Below are 16,161 nucleotides of genomic sequence, written 5' to 3' on the forward strand. Positions count from 1 at the left end.
AAATAATGAAAAGAGGGAAAGAGGACAAGCTTTCTAATATAAAGGCTTACCAATAGCATTAAGTGTTCCAGATCCCTTCTAAGTGAAATGGGGGGTTCATTACCCATCTGCATACTCATGTGAATTATTCGAGCATCTTCATCTGCCCGATTCCTCAGCTGCTTCACCTATTAAATTTATTAGATATAGTTTAATATGTAAATGTATTATTGTATATGCTAATAATGAAAGCAGGGAACTGTCATAGACTGATTACATAAGAAAAACACTGTTTAATTATCTATTCCACTTTAGATGACATGAAGAAACATTCCAGGAATCTTAATTGCAATATTACCATCCATAATTCATAATATCTTAAAACTTCAATGCATTTTCCACTACAGAGAAGTTGAACTTAACTGTAGTGTTTCTCAATGGGACATTATTGACATTTGGGCACATTTCTTCACTGCGTTGGATTATCCTGAATATTCCAAGTCATTTAGCATCCCTGGAACTACCTACTAACTATCAATAACAACACTGGAGTCACCATAACAAGCAAAACTGGCCCCACTCATTTCCAAACACACTCTGAAGAACATTGAGAATCACTGCTTCACAACATAGGTGTGAACTAAATGCCAACAAAAATAAGAAACAAATTCTATTAGAAAAAAAAAATCATAGCTAGACAAATCCATAATTATAGTCAGAAATGCTAACACTCCTCTCTCAATATTCAACAGAACAAATACACAGAAAATCAGTAAGGATATGGAAAACTTGAAAAACTGTATCAACAAACTTGACTTAATTGATATTTATAGAACATTCCACAGAACAGCAGCAAAATATGTGTTCCTTTCAGGTATACACAGAACATTCACCAAGATAGGCCATATTTTGAGCCATAAAACAAACCTCAGCAAATTTCATATAACTGAAATTCTACAAGGTATGTCTCTGAGCACAACAGAATTAAACTAGAAACCTATGACAGAGATCTGAAAGTCTCCGAAATATTTGGAAATTAAACAACACACTTCTAAATAACCCATCAATCAACGGAGTCTCAAGGAAAATTAGAAAACGTATTAAACTGAACAAAAAAGAAAATGCAACATACCAAAATTTGTGTGGCACAGCTAAAGCAGTGATTGGAGGTAAATTAATAGCAGTATTGAATGCTTACATTAGAAAAAAGGAAGATTTCAAATGAACAATCTAAGCTTCTATCTTAAGAAACAAAATTAAAGGAGCAAATTAAACCCAAAGCAAAAGGAAGAAAATAATAAAAATAAGAGCAGAAATCAATAATGGTGAAGCAAAAATATAAGAAAATAAATGAAGCAAAAAGCTAATTCACTGGAAAGATCAATAAGATCAATAAACTTCCCTAAGGGTTAACTAAGAACCGAGGGAGAAGATACAAATTACCAAATTTAGGAAATAAAGAGAAAAATCAATGTAGATCCTATAAAAACAAAAAGAACACAAGAATCCTAAGGGCAAATTTATGATAATCAATTTATACTTTTCAGGAGATAAGGTACCAAACTGCACAAATATTACAAGTGTAGACTCTTCAAGGTGCTTTTAAAAAATATACATTTGAAATAGGTGGTTTTATAATATAAACACAAAAAAAAAGATGTTTTCTCCCTCATTTACTTCCTGCCAACATTTGATGGCTTCTATGGCACAAAACAGCACACAGAGCATATACTATAAGGAACTGTTTGAAATGGCTCTAAGAATCGCTTTTTAGATGACAGTTACAGCTCAAGCCATCTATTCAAAAGTAGCCTTTGCATTACGGTTTTTAAAAATCCATTATTCTACCTATATCTACGCTGAAGCCCTTTTATACACTGCAATTCAGGATCTAAACAATTGGGCCAGGCATGGTGGCTCACATCTGTAATCCCAGCACTTTGGGACACCAAGGTGGGCGGATCACCTGAGATTGAGGGTTCGAGACCAGCCTGGCCAATATGGTGAAACCCCATCTCTACTAAAAATACAAAAAATTAGCTGGGCAGGGTGGTGGATGCCTGTAACCCCAGCTACTTGGGAGACTGTGGCAGGAGAATCACTTGAACCCAGAAGATGGAGGTTGCAGTGAGCCAAGATCACACCACTGCACTCCAGCCTGGGCACAACAGAGGGAGACTCGATCTCAAAACACAAACAAAAAAAATTAAAGAAAGCAATTTTAGCACTAACCCTTAGGGTGGCATGGGGTTAGTAATTTTCCACCCACAGAAATATTTACTAATTACTTTCTCATTTATAAACCATTCACAGTGTTGTCAAATATTTCTTTCTACTGACTTATCCCCAGTTAGGAGGACTTATTTCATGAGTCACAAACTGATTCATAAGATGTACCACAACTACTGGCAAATGTTAGCCTATATTAAAAAATTTTTACTAGTTTCCAAAACATAAAGCTAGTTAGTCAGTTTTAAATTACTTTATAAAATTCTTTTACTATTTATTCATCCTACATTATTACACTTACCTTCATTGGCATAAGTGTAAGGAAATCAGTGATGAGATTATGAATTCTGCGAATATAAAATTCATCCTGATAGAAGTTTTCTGATACCACTACAGATTCAGTGAGGAACAGGAAAACGTTGTCAGCAATTGCGAGCTCTGCCATTGCTTCATCTGCCTCTGTGAATTCTGCCAGAGCTAGAAATAAATTTTAAAAAACAGTACATGGAGGAAAAATCATTAACCCAGATTGTAATTATATCTCATAATACTCTGCTGATGGTTCAGACATCTTCCCAACCTTCTAGCATGTGCTATGCACAAAATGAGACTATATATAACTGTAATTGACTCATAAACCCCAAAGGACTACTTGAATGTGTATTAGAAAAATACATACTCTTCGAAATAAAAACATAACTAATGCAAATTATTTTACAGATGTGTGATGCAACACTGATGTAGTCAGTGAGCTATTATCTAAACATTAACACATTAAATGGTGTTAAGGGTTTAATCCCAATGAAATCTCATGGATCATCTGAAGTCTTCAATCCAAGACCAAATCCTGAACATGAATAGGTAACTAACTGTATTAATTTGGCAACCAGGTAGCTAAAATTTAAAAACCAAATTTTAACTTGAATGTAAACTTGTTTAACTATAATTTTTGTAATATTTTATTTAGAAAATATCAAGCACGTATCTAAAAATAAGAATAAGCCTCCACGTACCCATCACCTGTTTCAATACTATCAATTTATGATCAATCTTACTTCATCTATATCTTCTTCCCTCCACTCACATTTCATTTAAGCAAATTCCAGAATCCAGACAATTTAACATTTTACCACTATTTGCAGTGTAACAACTCAAAAACATACTTAAGAAACAAAGCAAAAATTCACTACATACATACACACACACAACACCATTATCGATTTTATTTTATTTTAGTAGAGACAGGGTTTCACCATGTTGGCCAGGCTGATCTTGAACTCCTGACCTCAAGTGATCCTCCCATCTCAGCCTCCCAAAGTAATGGGATTACAGTTGTGAGCCACTGCACCCAGCCATTATCATATTTTTAAAACTAATTCCTCAGTTGGGTGCAGTGGCTTCATCTAGACTGGCTTAATCTGACTTACATTCAACTTTCGGTTGAGAGTATGTCATAGGTTACGGTGTATCCTTCCATCAGGAAACATAGTGCTGATTACTGCTTTTAAATTTTAAATATAAAATTGTTAGATAATTGTGTGGCAATCTGGCTTTGAAAAAGACTACTACACAGCTTATTCTGTTTGACTATCATACAGACCAAATACAAAGTCTGTTGCTGAAAGTACATTTTCATTGCCTTGAAAGGGTCAGGAATAGATAAAAGCCAAGATAGTCTCAAACAGAGGAAAACATATATTTGTAGTTTGTTTTTCATTTTTTTAATTATTATTATGATTATATATATATTTTTTGAGACCGAGTCTCGTTCTGTCGCCCAGGCTGGAGTGCAGTGGTGCTATCTTAGATCACTCCACCTCCTGGGTTCAAGCAATTCTCCTGCCTCAGCCTCCCAAGTAGCTTGGACTACATGTGTGTGGCACCATGCCTGGCTAACTTTTTGTATTTTTAGTAAAGAGAGGGTTTCACATGTGTTAGCCAGGATGGTCTTGACCTCCTGACCCCATGATCTGCCCACCTTGGCATCCCAAAGTGCTGGGATTACAGGCGTGAGCCACTGTACCCAGCCTGTTTTTTTAATGTTTTTGTTTTGTATTCTGAAATAAAGTCTGCATGTCAGTCAGGTGTGATGGCTCATGCCTGTAAGGCCAACATTTTGGGAAGCCAAGACAGAAGGATTGCTTGAACCCAGGAGTTCGAGACCAGCCTGGGCAACATAGTAAGACCTCATCTCCACAAAAAAAAAATCAAAGAATTAGCTGGACATGGTGGCACATGCTTGTGGTCCCACCTACTTCGGAGGCTTAAGTGGAAAGATCACTTGAGCCCGGGAGTTTGAGGCCAGTGAGCCATGGTCACATCACTGCACTACAGCCTGGGCAACAGGTAAAGACTCCATCTCAAGCAAACAAACAAAAATCTGCATATTTACCCATATTATACAAACTCCTTGAGAATAAAATATTTTCTTAATTCTTTATTATGACTAGTAATAATGATTATAAAATTACTAATTATTGTTTTTAATAATTTTTTTCAAACCTTTACTTGAATTCAAAAACACTGGAATTAAAAGAGAACTCAAAAATGACTTTTTTTTTTTTTTGAAACAGATTACTCTGCTGCCCAGGCTAGAGTGCAGTGGTGAGATCATGGCTCACTGCAACCTCTGCCTCCCAGTTTTAGCTATCCTCCAGCTTCAGCCTCCCAAATAGGTAGGATTATAAGCATGTGCCACACACCCAACTAATTTTTGTACTTTTAGCAGAGATGAGGTTTTGCCATGTTGGCCAGGCTGGTCTTGAACTCCTGACCTCAAGTGATACGCCTGCCTGAGCTTCCCAAAGCTCTGAGATTATAGGCATGAGCCACTATGTCCAGCCAAAAAATTACTTCTTGAACACCATTTAGGTAATAAGGCATCATCAATGTCTTAACATAAATTGAGTTTCAATGCTTAAAAACAGTATGGTAAAATTCTTTAAAGCTTAGTGAAATTACAAAGATACTTGTTTTTGTGTGTTTTTTTTTTTTTTTAAATGGAGTGTCACTCTGTTGCCCAGGCTGAAGTACAGTGGCGCAATCTCGGCTCACTGCAACCTCCGCCCTGCCCCCTACCCCCGCCCCAACCCAAGTTCAAGAGATTCTCCTGCCTCAGTCTCATGAGTACCTGGGATTACAGATGCAAGCCACCACGCCCAGCTAATTTTTTGTGTTTTTAGTGGAGATAGGGTTTTACCATATTGGCCAGGCTGGTCTTGAACTCCTGAACTCAAGTGATCTGCCTGCCTCAGCCTCCCAAAGGGCTCCGATTATAGGCATGAGTCACAGCACCTGGCCAATGCTTGTTTTTCAATTTTTATTGAGACGAAGTCTCGCTTTGTCACCAAGGCTGGAGTGCACTGGCACCATCCTGACTCACTGCAACCTCCACCTCCTGGGTTCATGCTATTCTCCTGTCTCAGCCTCCCGAGTAGCTGGAACTACAGGCGCATGCCACCATGACAGGCTAATTGTTTTTTTTTCTTTTTAGTAGAGACAGGGTTTCCATGTTAACCAGAATGGTCTCAATCTCCTGACCTCATGATCCACCCACCTCAGCCTCCCAAAGTGTAAAGATGTCAGGCACCACATCCAGCCTGTGTTTTAAATTTTTTTTTGAGATAGGGTCTCACTCCGTCACCCAGCCTGGAGTGCAGTGGAACAATTTCAGATCACTACAGCCTCCACCTCCTGGGCTTAAGTGATCCTCCCGCCTCAGCCTCCTGAGTAGCTGGGACTACAGACAAGCACATGTCACCACGTTGGTCTAATTTTTAATTTTTTGTAGTGATGGGGTCTCACTATACTGCCCAGGGTTGTCATGAACTCCTGGGCTCAGGCAATCCTCCCACCTCGGCATCCCAAAATGCTGGGATTACAGGCATGTTGCCCAGGCTAGTCTCGAATTCCTGTCTCTACTAAAATACAAAAAATCACCGGGCGCGGTGGCTCAAGCTTGTAATCCCAGCTCTTTGGGAGGCCGAGGCGGGTGAATCACGAGGTCAACAGATCGAGACCATCCTGGTCAACATGGTGAAACCCCGTCTCTACTAAAAATACAAAAAATTAGCTGGGCATGCTGGCACGTGCCTGTAATCCCAGCTACTCAGGAAGCTGAGGCAGGAGAATTGCCTGAACCCAGGAGGCGGAGGTTGCGGTGAGCCGAGATCACGCCATTGCACTCCAGCCTATGTAACAAGAGCAAAACTCCGTCTCAACAACAAAAAAAAAATCAGCCAAGCATGGCAGTGTGCACCTGTAGTGCCAGCTACTCAGGAGGCTGAGGCAGAAGAACTGCTTGAACCCAAGAGGCAGAGCTTGCAGTGAGCTGAGATCATGCCACTGTACCCCAGCCTGGGCAACAGAGCAAGACTCCATCTTCAAAAAAAAGATATTAACTATCACATAGCCACTTAAAAGGTTAAAAGGAAATTTTATGTCAGAAAAATACTGAAATCAGACTTATAAATGAAGATGGTATATATACAGATGAGAAAGAGAATTTGTACAGGAAGGCAAAAGTCTAATCAGCTATCAGCATTTAGATATATAGGCTGATAGACAGACATTATGTGGCCAAAAAAGACTCCGAATACACAGAGAAAAAGCTTTCTGCAAACACTTTGGGGACAACATGACACTAGTGAAAACAAAATGCTCTGGAATTACACAATTGGTAAGATACTAGAACCTGTTGATACTTTAGGATTAGAAAACTGACATAAATTGTAAACTTGAATAAAGCCTTTCCAGATTTACCATAAAAAGATACAGACAACGACAATTCTTTGGGCTTCAAGTTCCAAGTTAGTTCTCATTCTGTTAGAATAAACCCCTACTAATAAGACAAATGATAATGTAAACGTAAATAGCAGAATAAGATATGCTACAGCGAGTTTATACATTGTTGGCCGGGTACAGTGGCTCATGCCTGTAATCCCAGCACTTTGGGAGGCTGAGGCAGGCGGATCACGAGGTCAGGAGATCGAGACCATCCCAGCCAGCAGAGTGAAACCCCGTCTCTACCAAAAATACAAAATATTAGCCAGGCATGGTGGCGCGCATCTGTAGTCCCAGCTACTCAGGAGGCTGAGGCAGGAGAATTGCTTGAACCCGGAGGCGCAGGTTGCAGTGAGCCAAGATCACGCCACTGCACTCCAGCCTGGGCGACGGCATGAGACTCTGTCTCCAAAAAAAAAAAAAAAAAAAGACTGTTAAAAGTCCAGATTCTGACCAGGCAAGGTGGCTCACGCCTGTAAACCCAGCACTCTGGGAGGCCAAAGCAGGTAGATCACCTGAGGTCAGGAGTTTGAGACCAGCCTGGCCAACATGGTGAAACACCATTTGTACTAAAAATACAAAAGATTAGCCAGGCATGGTGGCATGCACTTGTAGTCAGGAGGCTGAGGCAGGAGAGTCACTTAAACCCAGGAGGTAGATGTTGAAGTGAGCCAGGACTGAGCCACTGCTCTCCAGCCTGGGCCACAGAGTGAGACTCCGTCTCAAAAAATAAAAGTCAGGATTCTACATCTGTTCTTGATTGATCCAAATACCTCCTTTTCAATACACTGTATGAAAAAATAATTGCTTTTAATTCAACACAATATGAAAAATTAGTTTGTGACCAACCAAGAAGGAAAATGCATAAAAATAAAAGTAACAGTAAATTTTAATTTTAAAAAACATTTAATATGACACTGTCATTCCAAATTTTAAACTCATACCCTGAAAGTAAAGAGCATTGTCACTGGCTCCAAGAATGGGAAAGAGGATTTTATATAATATTTCTGAGAAACAAGGAGAAAGAAGTCTGTATTTCACTACTACACTAAAATGTTTCATTTAATACAACTCTGGGCATCTTCCTATGCTTGTGCTTATGTATGTCAAGGATAACACTCCTTCCAAAAATTTCATTAAGTGCTAACATGCTGTTTCTCATAACAAAATTACCTACAATCAATTTACCTGTAACATCAGGTAGCTGGGATATTCCCCTCAATGCCAATGCCCAGGCAAGTCTAACAGTGGCTTGGAGTCCAGGAAGTTTCCAAAGCTGTGAGTCCTGAAGACGAGAGTGAATTGTTGCAATGTACTGTTTTTCTGTCAACAGTGGAGATTGATGAATCATATCTGAAAACACAAAAATAGACCACTTTACCAAACACTAGATAAATGTTCACTTCTATATGCAGAAGTAATGTCTTAAAGTCAGAAAATCTGAGCATTCTCACAAAAGAATAATGACTAATTTCGTCCTTATTTTTTAAGATGGAGTGAGTCTTGCTCTGCCACCCAGGCTGGAGTGCAATGGTGCAATCTGAACTCACTGTAATCTCCATCTCCTGGGTTCAAGTGATTCTCCTGCTTCAGCCTCCAGAGTAGCTAAGATTACAGGGACATACCACCACACCCAACTGATTTTTTTTTTTTTCTTTTTAGTAGAACCAGGGTTTCACCATGTTGACCAGGATGGTCTCAATCTCCTGACCTCGTGGTCCACCCGCCTCAGTCTCCCAAAGTGCTGAGATTACAGGCGTTAGCCACTACGCCCAGCCAGAATAATGACTAATTTCAACGTGCCAAAAGGTATACTATTGTTGATTGTACACATAGTAAAAACAAAAACAGCAAATAGCAATAACCCTAAATTTTAATTTCACCGTTTTCAGTTATTTTTATAAGTGTACTTCAAATAAACTAGAAAAAAGTTAAAGATACTTATTTTTTCTGCACATAAATTCTAAAATATAAATCATGCTATCTAACAATCATAAAAATTGTATTTCCTTCACAGAAAACACAGGTTAAAGATAACATTACTGAAATGATAGTCATTGTCTCTCAGAATGTTTTAATAAAAAGTTTGAAAATGTAAAAAAATGGTAAAGAAACAAGCAATTAAGTAAAATACACATGTGCAATCATGAACATGTATAATATATGCTTTAATATTTTCCATTCCAAATCCCCCCCAAAAAATAGAATTAACAGGATTGGAGTTGTTTTTTTAAATGTGATCTTATACATAAATATTCAAATATGAACAGACTGCACACACAGGAACAGAGCAGTCTATTTTAGTAGCTAAAACAGTGTCCTTTTTAAATGTTATCCCCACAATTTTAAATCTGATTTTTTTTAATTAGGAAAATGTATAAAATTCAATACCATCTCGTTCCTCTGTGATTTGCTCTATAAAACTGATATCAAAACAGTACAGAAGCGCCATAAGAAGAACCAGATTCACTGCATCCAGTGAGCCATTAGCCTCAACTGTCACTCTTTCCAAATGTCCAATAAGGAGGAGAGTGTCTTCTTTGCCTAAAGGTGACTGGCAAGCCCAGGCAAAAAGGCTTTCTGCCAGAGACTGCCTGCACTCCTTAATGAGACCAGAAACCTAGAAATAAAAACATAACACGACTATCAGTATCAATAAGTTACTATGAAGCCTCGTCTTATTCCAAAGTACAAACTACCTTTTACAAAGGCTAATAAAATAAACCTATCTAAATTCACAAGTGATCGTAAGACATCACCTCTGGAACTCAAAACAAACCCTACTGTTTATTCCTTATCCTTAAATTCCTTAAGAAACTGGGATGACCAATTTCTTGTTCACTTCATAAAAAGAGCTAGAATGGCACATAAATGACTATACAGAAGCTGAAACAACTGCAAGTCAATTTTATGGACTCAGCTGACTACAAACTTTAACATATACTATTAGCAGACTATAATTTTAAAAATTTATTGTATACTGTATTTTCAAACAGTAGTACAGTGAATTTTGAATGCTCCCAACATAAAGAAATAATAAATGTTTGAGGTGATGGATATGCTAATTATGTTATTTTGATTATTACACTTCATACATATGTATCAAAATACAACACTGTGCCCTATACATATATATAATTTTGTGTCAATGAAAAATAAAAAACAAAAATTTAAAGAAACACATGGCAATTAGGCATGGTGTCGGGTACATAACTCTTCCTGAAAAAAATGAATATTCTAACTGTCATGATATTTCTACCTCTGAGGTTTGACTGACAACTCATGAATTGATTTCGTTGAACCCTTGCCTCTTTGCGATGTTTTTCACTGCCCAAACCTCTCTCTCGCTGCAGTTTCTCAAACTCATTATTCACATCAATCTGTGACACCAGGGTAAGGACTTTATAAGTCAATCCTTGCTCCATCAGCTCATCTGTAAAGCGTGTTATCATGGAAACCAGCTCTGGGCTGTAATGAAAAGAAATCAATAAACTATGTTAAATTATATTGCTTGTGATTCCTCATAATAATAGGTATAGCAAATGCTCTTTTTTTTTTTTTTTTTGAGAAAGGGTCTTGCTCTGTCACCCAGACTAGAGTGCGGTGGTGTACTCACAGCCCACTGCAGCCTTGATCAGCCAGGCTCAGGTCATTCTCCCACCTCACCCTCCCAAGTAGCTGGGACTACAGGTACACGCCACGGGCTAATTTTTGTATTTTTTGTAGAGATGGGGTTTCGTCATGTTGCCCAGGCTGATCTGAAACTCCTGAGCTCAAGTGATCCTCTTGCCTCAGCCTCCCAAAGTGCTGGGATTATAGACATGAGCCACTGCACCTGGGCCCAAATTATTTTTTATTTACAAACACAATAAAACAAGAATTGTTGTATCTTTCTTGGCAGAATAAGGGACTATATTACTCAGCTTATGTTACATATTGCTTAAATTGTATATAAAAAGGGAAATACCGTAATTCTTCAAGTAATTTCAAATTAATCCCGAAATCCCAAGAAGTAAAGACCTGAGTTCTAGCGTCCATGTCTTTCCCCGTCTAGACTGTATCAAAACTTTCAAGGAATTCGCAATGCATCGCTTTCCATCCCAGTACAAAAGAACAGCTACTAATCCTCTGGTAAGGCCAGGAAAATGTGGTTGTTGGTGCTCTCCTAAAAACGGAAGTTGAGAAATAATATTGTTAATAAACACATAATGTGTTTAGGAAGAGACAAAATTCAATATAACAGTGTTCAGTTCAAAGAATCACAGTAGCTCAGGGCTTAAGGGGCCCTGGGGTCCTCTAATACAAACATCCACTCACTGTCTAACTTCTTGCTCAACATATTAGAGGGCCGATCCATTATGCTCGAACACCAGCAGAGACATTGAACTCACCATTTTCCAGACTCAATTTCTAACTCTCATGCTTATCTGTGATTTGTACATACTGGGTGAGAATCTTTTGGTCTCACTGTTGTTCACTAAATTTAATTTTATTCAATGCCCATTTTATTATCTCATACGGAATCTTTCAAATATTTCTAAGTTTCTTCCTTCAGAATCTTCCCTGAAAATTAAATAACATTTTTATAATTCAAGTTCACTCACCATTTTAACTGCACTCCTTTGAATGAGTTCTACTTTTTTTTTTGAGTAGGAGTCTCATTCTGTCCCCCAAGCTGGAGTGCAGTGGTGCCATCTCAGCTCATTGCAAACTCTGCCGCCTGGTTTCAAGCAATTCTCCTGCCTCAGCCTCCCAAGTAACTGATTACAGGTGCCTGCCATCGCACCTGGCTAATTTTTGTATTTTTAGTAGAGACGGGGTTTCACCATGTTGGCCAGACTGGTCTTAAACTTCTGACCCTCATGATCTACCCACCTCGGCCTCAAAAAGTGCTGAGATAACAGGCATGAGCCCACTGTGCCCAGCCAAGTTCTACTTTTTTTTAAGAGTACTTTGCCTATAGTTTCAGTTTCATTTCCTATAGCTTTCTTCTCCCCTTACTGCAATTGCTCCTCTATTCTACTCCTTTCTGTTCCCCAAATTCATCACTTTGCTTCACCCTCTTGCACAAGCACTTTCTTCTGCCTGGATGCCCTTCATCTTCCCAAATAACCACCTATTCCACCTGATGTGTGCTTACTCATTTTGCAACATCTACCTTAAATTAAACTTCATGATCTTGTTAAGACTTCTGTGTACAATCAAGGTCCATCTAATTCCCTTCTCTCTGAACCATCTCTAAATCTTGCACAAAACTGCATTAATGTGCTTAAATGTATCAAAATTATGTTTCCATATCATTCTCAATTATTAGAGTATGAATTTATTTATACTAGTTGAGATTTTATTCATCTTTCTATCACTGGAGTGATATAATTAACACCATGCCTGGCACATGGTAGGTATAGAATAGAATAAATGTTAGAAACTCTAGCATGTCTAATTAACATCCCCCTCATTCCCAATATCATACTTCTTTTTTTTTTTTTTTTTTGAGACAGAGTCTTGCTCCGTCACCAGGAGCCAGGCTGGAGTGCAGAGGCGCAATCTCAGCTCACTGCAACCTCCATCCCCGGGTTCAAGCAATTCTCCTGCCTCAGCCTCCCAAGTAGTTGGGACTACACGTCTGTACCACCACACCCAGCTAATTTTTGTATTTTTAGGAGAGTTGGGGTTTCACCAAGTTGGCCATCATGGTCTCGATCTCTTGACCTCATGATCCGCCCACCTCGGCCTCCCAAAGTGCTGGGATTGCAGGCATGAGCCACCACACCTGGCTTATATCATACTTCTTTTAAAGCAATCTTAGGTCAAAAAGGATTTTGGCAGCTATATATTATCTTTAGACATATTATACTTTTGTTCAACTGAAATGCCCATATTTTCTTCAAATGACTCCTCTGTTATAAAACAAACTGTCTTTTCTCTATACAGCAGCCAGAGAAATAATTTCAGAGTGAGAATTAGTTATGTGATGTCTCTGCTTAAAGCCCTCATCAACAACTTTCCATTGCAATTAGAGTAAAATCCAAATATCTTTCATAGCATGCAACATCAAACATGCTCTCCTTCCTGCTGTATCTGTATCTTCCTTCACTCTCTTCCTCATTTAAGATGCTCTAGCCACAATGGTCTTTTTATCCTTAAACATGCTTTTATTCCCACCTCAAGCACTGGCTGCTTGCTCTCTCTGGAAAAGCCTTACCTAGTAAGTCTGGGTGGTTGGCACCTTCGCAACATTTGGGTCTCAGGTCAAATGACACCATCTTAGAGAGGCCTTCTCTACAGACCCTACTTAGAGTTGCCCTAGCCAGCCTCCACCTCTCTATATCCCACTGCTTTGTTTTATTTTCTTCCTAGTACTCTGTATTATTGAAATTATCTTACTTTTTAACCTATTCACGCATTCACTGAATTACTCTCTCAAAAAGAAATTCCAAAAGAGCAGTGATCTTACCTGCCTACTCACTGACAAAAGTGCTTTGTGCTATAAAACTTCTGAGATAGGCCGGGCGCAGTGGCTCACGCCTGTAATCCCAGCACTTTGGGAGGCCGAGGTGGGTGGATCACGAGGTCAAGAGATCGAGACCATCCTGGTCAACATGGTGAAACCCGTCTCTACTAAACATACAAAAAAACAGCTGGGCATGGTGGCGCATACCTGTAATCCCAGCTACTCAGGAGGCTGAAGCAGGAGAATTGCCTGAACCAAGAAGGTGGAGGTTGCAGTGAGCCAAGATTGCGCCATTGCACTCCAGCCTGGGTAACAAGAGCGAAAAAAAAGAAAAAACTTCTGAGATATCTTTAACGATTCCAATCACTAAACTGAAGCCTTCCTTTTAATCAAAGGTTAAAAAATAGCCAGGCGTGGTGGCACATGCCTGTAATCCCAGCTTGGGAGGCTAAGACACAAGAATTCCTTGAACCAATATCATGCCACTGCACTCCAATCTGGGCGACAGAATGAGACTCCGTATCAAAAAAAACAAAAACAACAAAAACCAAAGATGAAAAAAGGAAATATTTTGAACATGGTTTTACCAAACTGCATCCTTAGAATCTAAACAATAAACTATTTTAAATTATGAGTAAGTAATTTTATAATTTTGCATTATTTTACCACAGTTTCAGTTAAATGTCAACCTACCAGAAAGGAGAAGCTCAACAGCTGCCAATTCTCCAATATCAAAAAGGTCACTGAGAATAAAGGCTTCTTTAACGAGCTGTTCAGGAAGATGTCGAGCTCCCTGTTGACCCTGAATGGCGACTCCCTCTGTACTGGCTTTCTGAACCTTCTCATGCTGTTGAACATTTTTTGGCTATAATGAAAAAATTATAATTGTTATGAAAATAGCACAGTGGAGATAAGATCCTAAAGTGTTACATACAGAAGTCTATTCATGATAATTTAGCCTGGTAACATGACAAACAGAATTATTTCTTTTTAGAACAGACTTTTATAAGGTAATATTTTGCATAACCTTCCACTTTTTATTCCAATACTACCAGCTCAATAACTGTTACCATTAAACTCTGAACTACAATATTTGGAGAAAATATACAAAATAGCATACTATTTTTCAAGTTTCTAAGGAACTTTTCTTTTTTTTTTTTTTAAAGATGAGGTTTCTCCATGATGGCCAGGCTGGTCTTGAACTCCTGACCTCAGGTGATCCACCTACCTCGGCCTCCCGAAATGCTAGGATTACAGGTGTGAGCCACCGCGCCCGTCTCTAAGGAACTTTTCAATTACATAACAAATGGATATATGCACTATTTAATTACTTAGTAGAGCCAGTAAGTTTATTAATATATTATGTAAAATGTGGTCTTATTTCCTAAAAGATTATTTGGTACAAATATTTAACATGTGACATACGGCATAGAATTACCCGATAGATCATAAAATCTTGAAATTTCAGAACTTAAGGTTACACATTGCTCATTGAATCTAGTTTCTCCATTATAGACAGAAAAACCAACAACCAGATAAGTCAAGTAACATGCCTGTGGTCAGAAAACTCTGTAGTGGTACAGCCAAGACTGGAAATCAGCTCAACTGGCTCCGAGGCTAGGGTTCTTTCTACTAAAGAAAGCAAAAAACAAAAAAGCAAAAAGCCATTTCTTGTAACACAATCCCATAAATAGTTCTTAGATGGCTTCCTTGCTGTATATAAAAGAAAAATGCCAGATTGGGCGTGGTGGGTCATGCCTATATCCTAGCATTTTGGGAGGCTGAGGCAGGCAAATCACTTGAGACCAGGAGTTTGAGACCAGCCTGGCCAACACGGTGAAACTTCATCTCTACTAAAAAAATACGAAAAAATTAGCTGTATGTGGTGGCAGGTACCTGTAATCCCAGCTACTCAGGAGGCTGAGGCAGGAGAATTGAACCCAGGAGGGAGGTTGCAGTGAGCCGAGATCGTGTCACTGCACTCCAGCCTGGGCGACAGAGTGAGATTCTGACATACAAACACACACACACAAAGGAAAAGTGCCAGACAGAAAGGAAGGCAATTTCCAAGTCTGAATCCCCTAGACTCAGGCACTCTATTCCTATTGCAAAGAATTTCAAGATGCAGTAATTAAAGATACACAAGAATTAATTTGTTCCATTAACACAACTTACATAATACTATGAAGACTTAAAATGTTAACGTATATCTGGAAATAAACAAAATAATCAATCTTACCAAGTTTAGATGTATTACTAACTAAAGGTCAGACATTCCAAGGCAGCTAGTATTTCTGGAATATACTAAATTTCTTAAATAGTCTTCAAATATTATTGTTTATCTCCTAGCTAGAGATAAATATAATATTAACTTCTACAGAGAATAAAAAGATAATCGTTGCTCCAAAGAAAAATCCCATTAAAATCACAGCAGGGCATAGAGGCTCACATCTGTAACTCCAACACTTTTTGAGACCAAGGCAGAAAGATCACTTGAGACCAGGAGTTCAAGACCAGCCTGGGCAACTACCAAGACACTATCTCTAAAAAAAGATTAGCTGGGTACTGTGGCACACACCTGTAGTCCCAGCTACTCAGGAGTGAGGAGCCAGGAAGGTCCCTTGAACGCAGGAGTTTAAGGCTACAGTGAGCAATAATCAGGCCACTGCACTCCAGCCTGGAGGACAGAGCAAGATTCTGTCTTTAAAAAGTATCTA

The 16,161-nt window shown here is 38.8% G+C and overlaps 1 protein-coding gene across 6 annotated transcripts in view; it reads right to left on the reverse strand.

Moving 5' to 3' along the window:
* Nucleotides 1-16,161, reverse strand: part of NUP205 (nucleoporin 205) — an 89,366-nt gene that overhangs the window by 61,498 nt on the left and 11,707 nt on the right. For all 6 annotated transcript variants that reach the window (XM_002807061.7, XM_017975615.4, XM_078343695.1 and 3 more), the window contains exons 3-9: nucleotides 14,138-14,309; nucleotides 11,011-11,155; nucleotides 10,299-10,458; nucleotides 9,382-9,610; nucleotides 8,179-8,343; nucleotides 2,510-2,685; nucleotides 51-167 (exon numbers count right to left, since the gene is read on the reverse strand). In XM_002807061.7, coding sequence (XP_002807107.3) covers nucleotides 51-167; nucleotides 2,510-2,685; nucleotides 8,179-8,343; nucleotides 9,382-9,610; nucleotides 10,299-10,458; nucleotides 11,011-11,155; nucleotides 14,138-14,309 — 1,164 coding nt within the window. The remainder of the gene's footprint in view (nucleotides 1-50; nucleotides 168-2,509; nucleotides 2,686-8,178; nucleotides 8,344-9,381; nucleotides 9,611-10,298; nucleotides 10,459-11,010; nucleotides 11,156-14,137; nucleotides 14,310-16,161) is intronic.

Source organism: Callithrix jacchus, chromosome 11 (genome assembly GCF_049354715.1).
Source record: "Callithrix jacchus isolate 240 chromosome 11, calJac240_pri, whole genome shotgun sequence".
Classification (NCBI taxonomy): domain Eukaryota; kingdom Metazoa; phylum Chordata; class Mammalia; order Primates; family Cebidae; genus Callithrix; species Callithrix jacchus.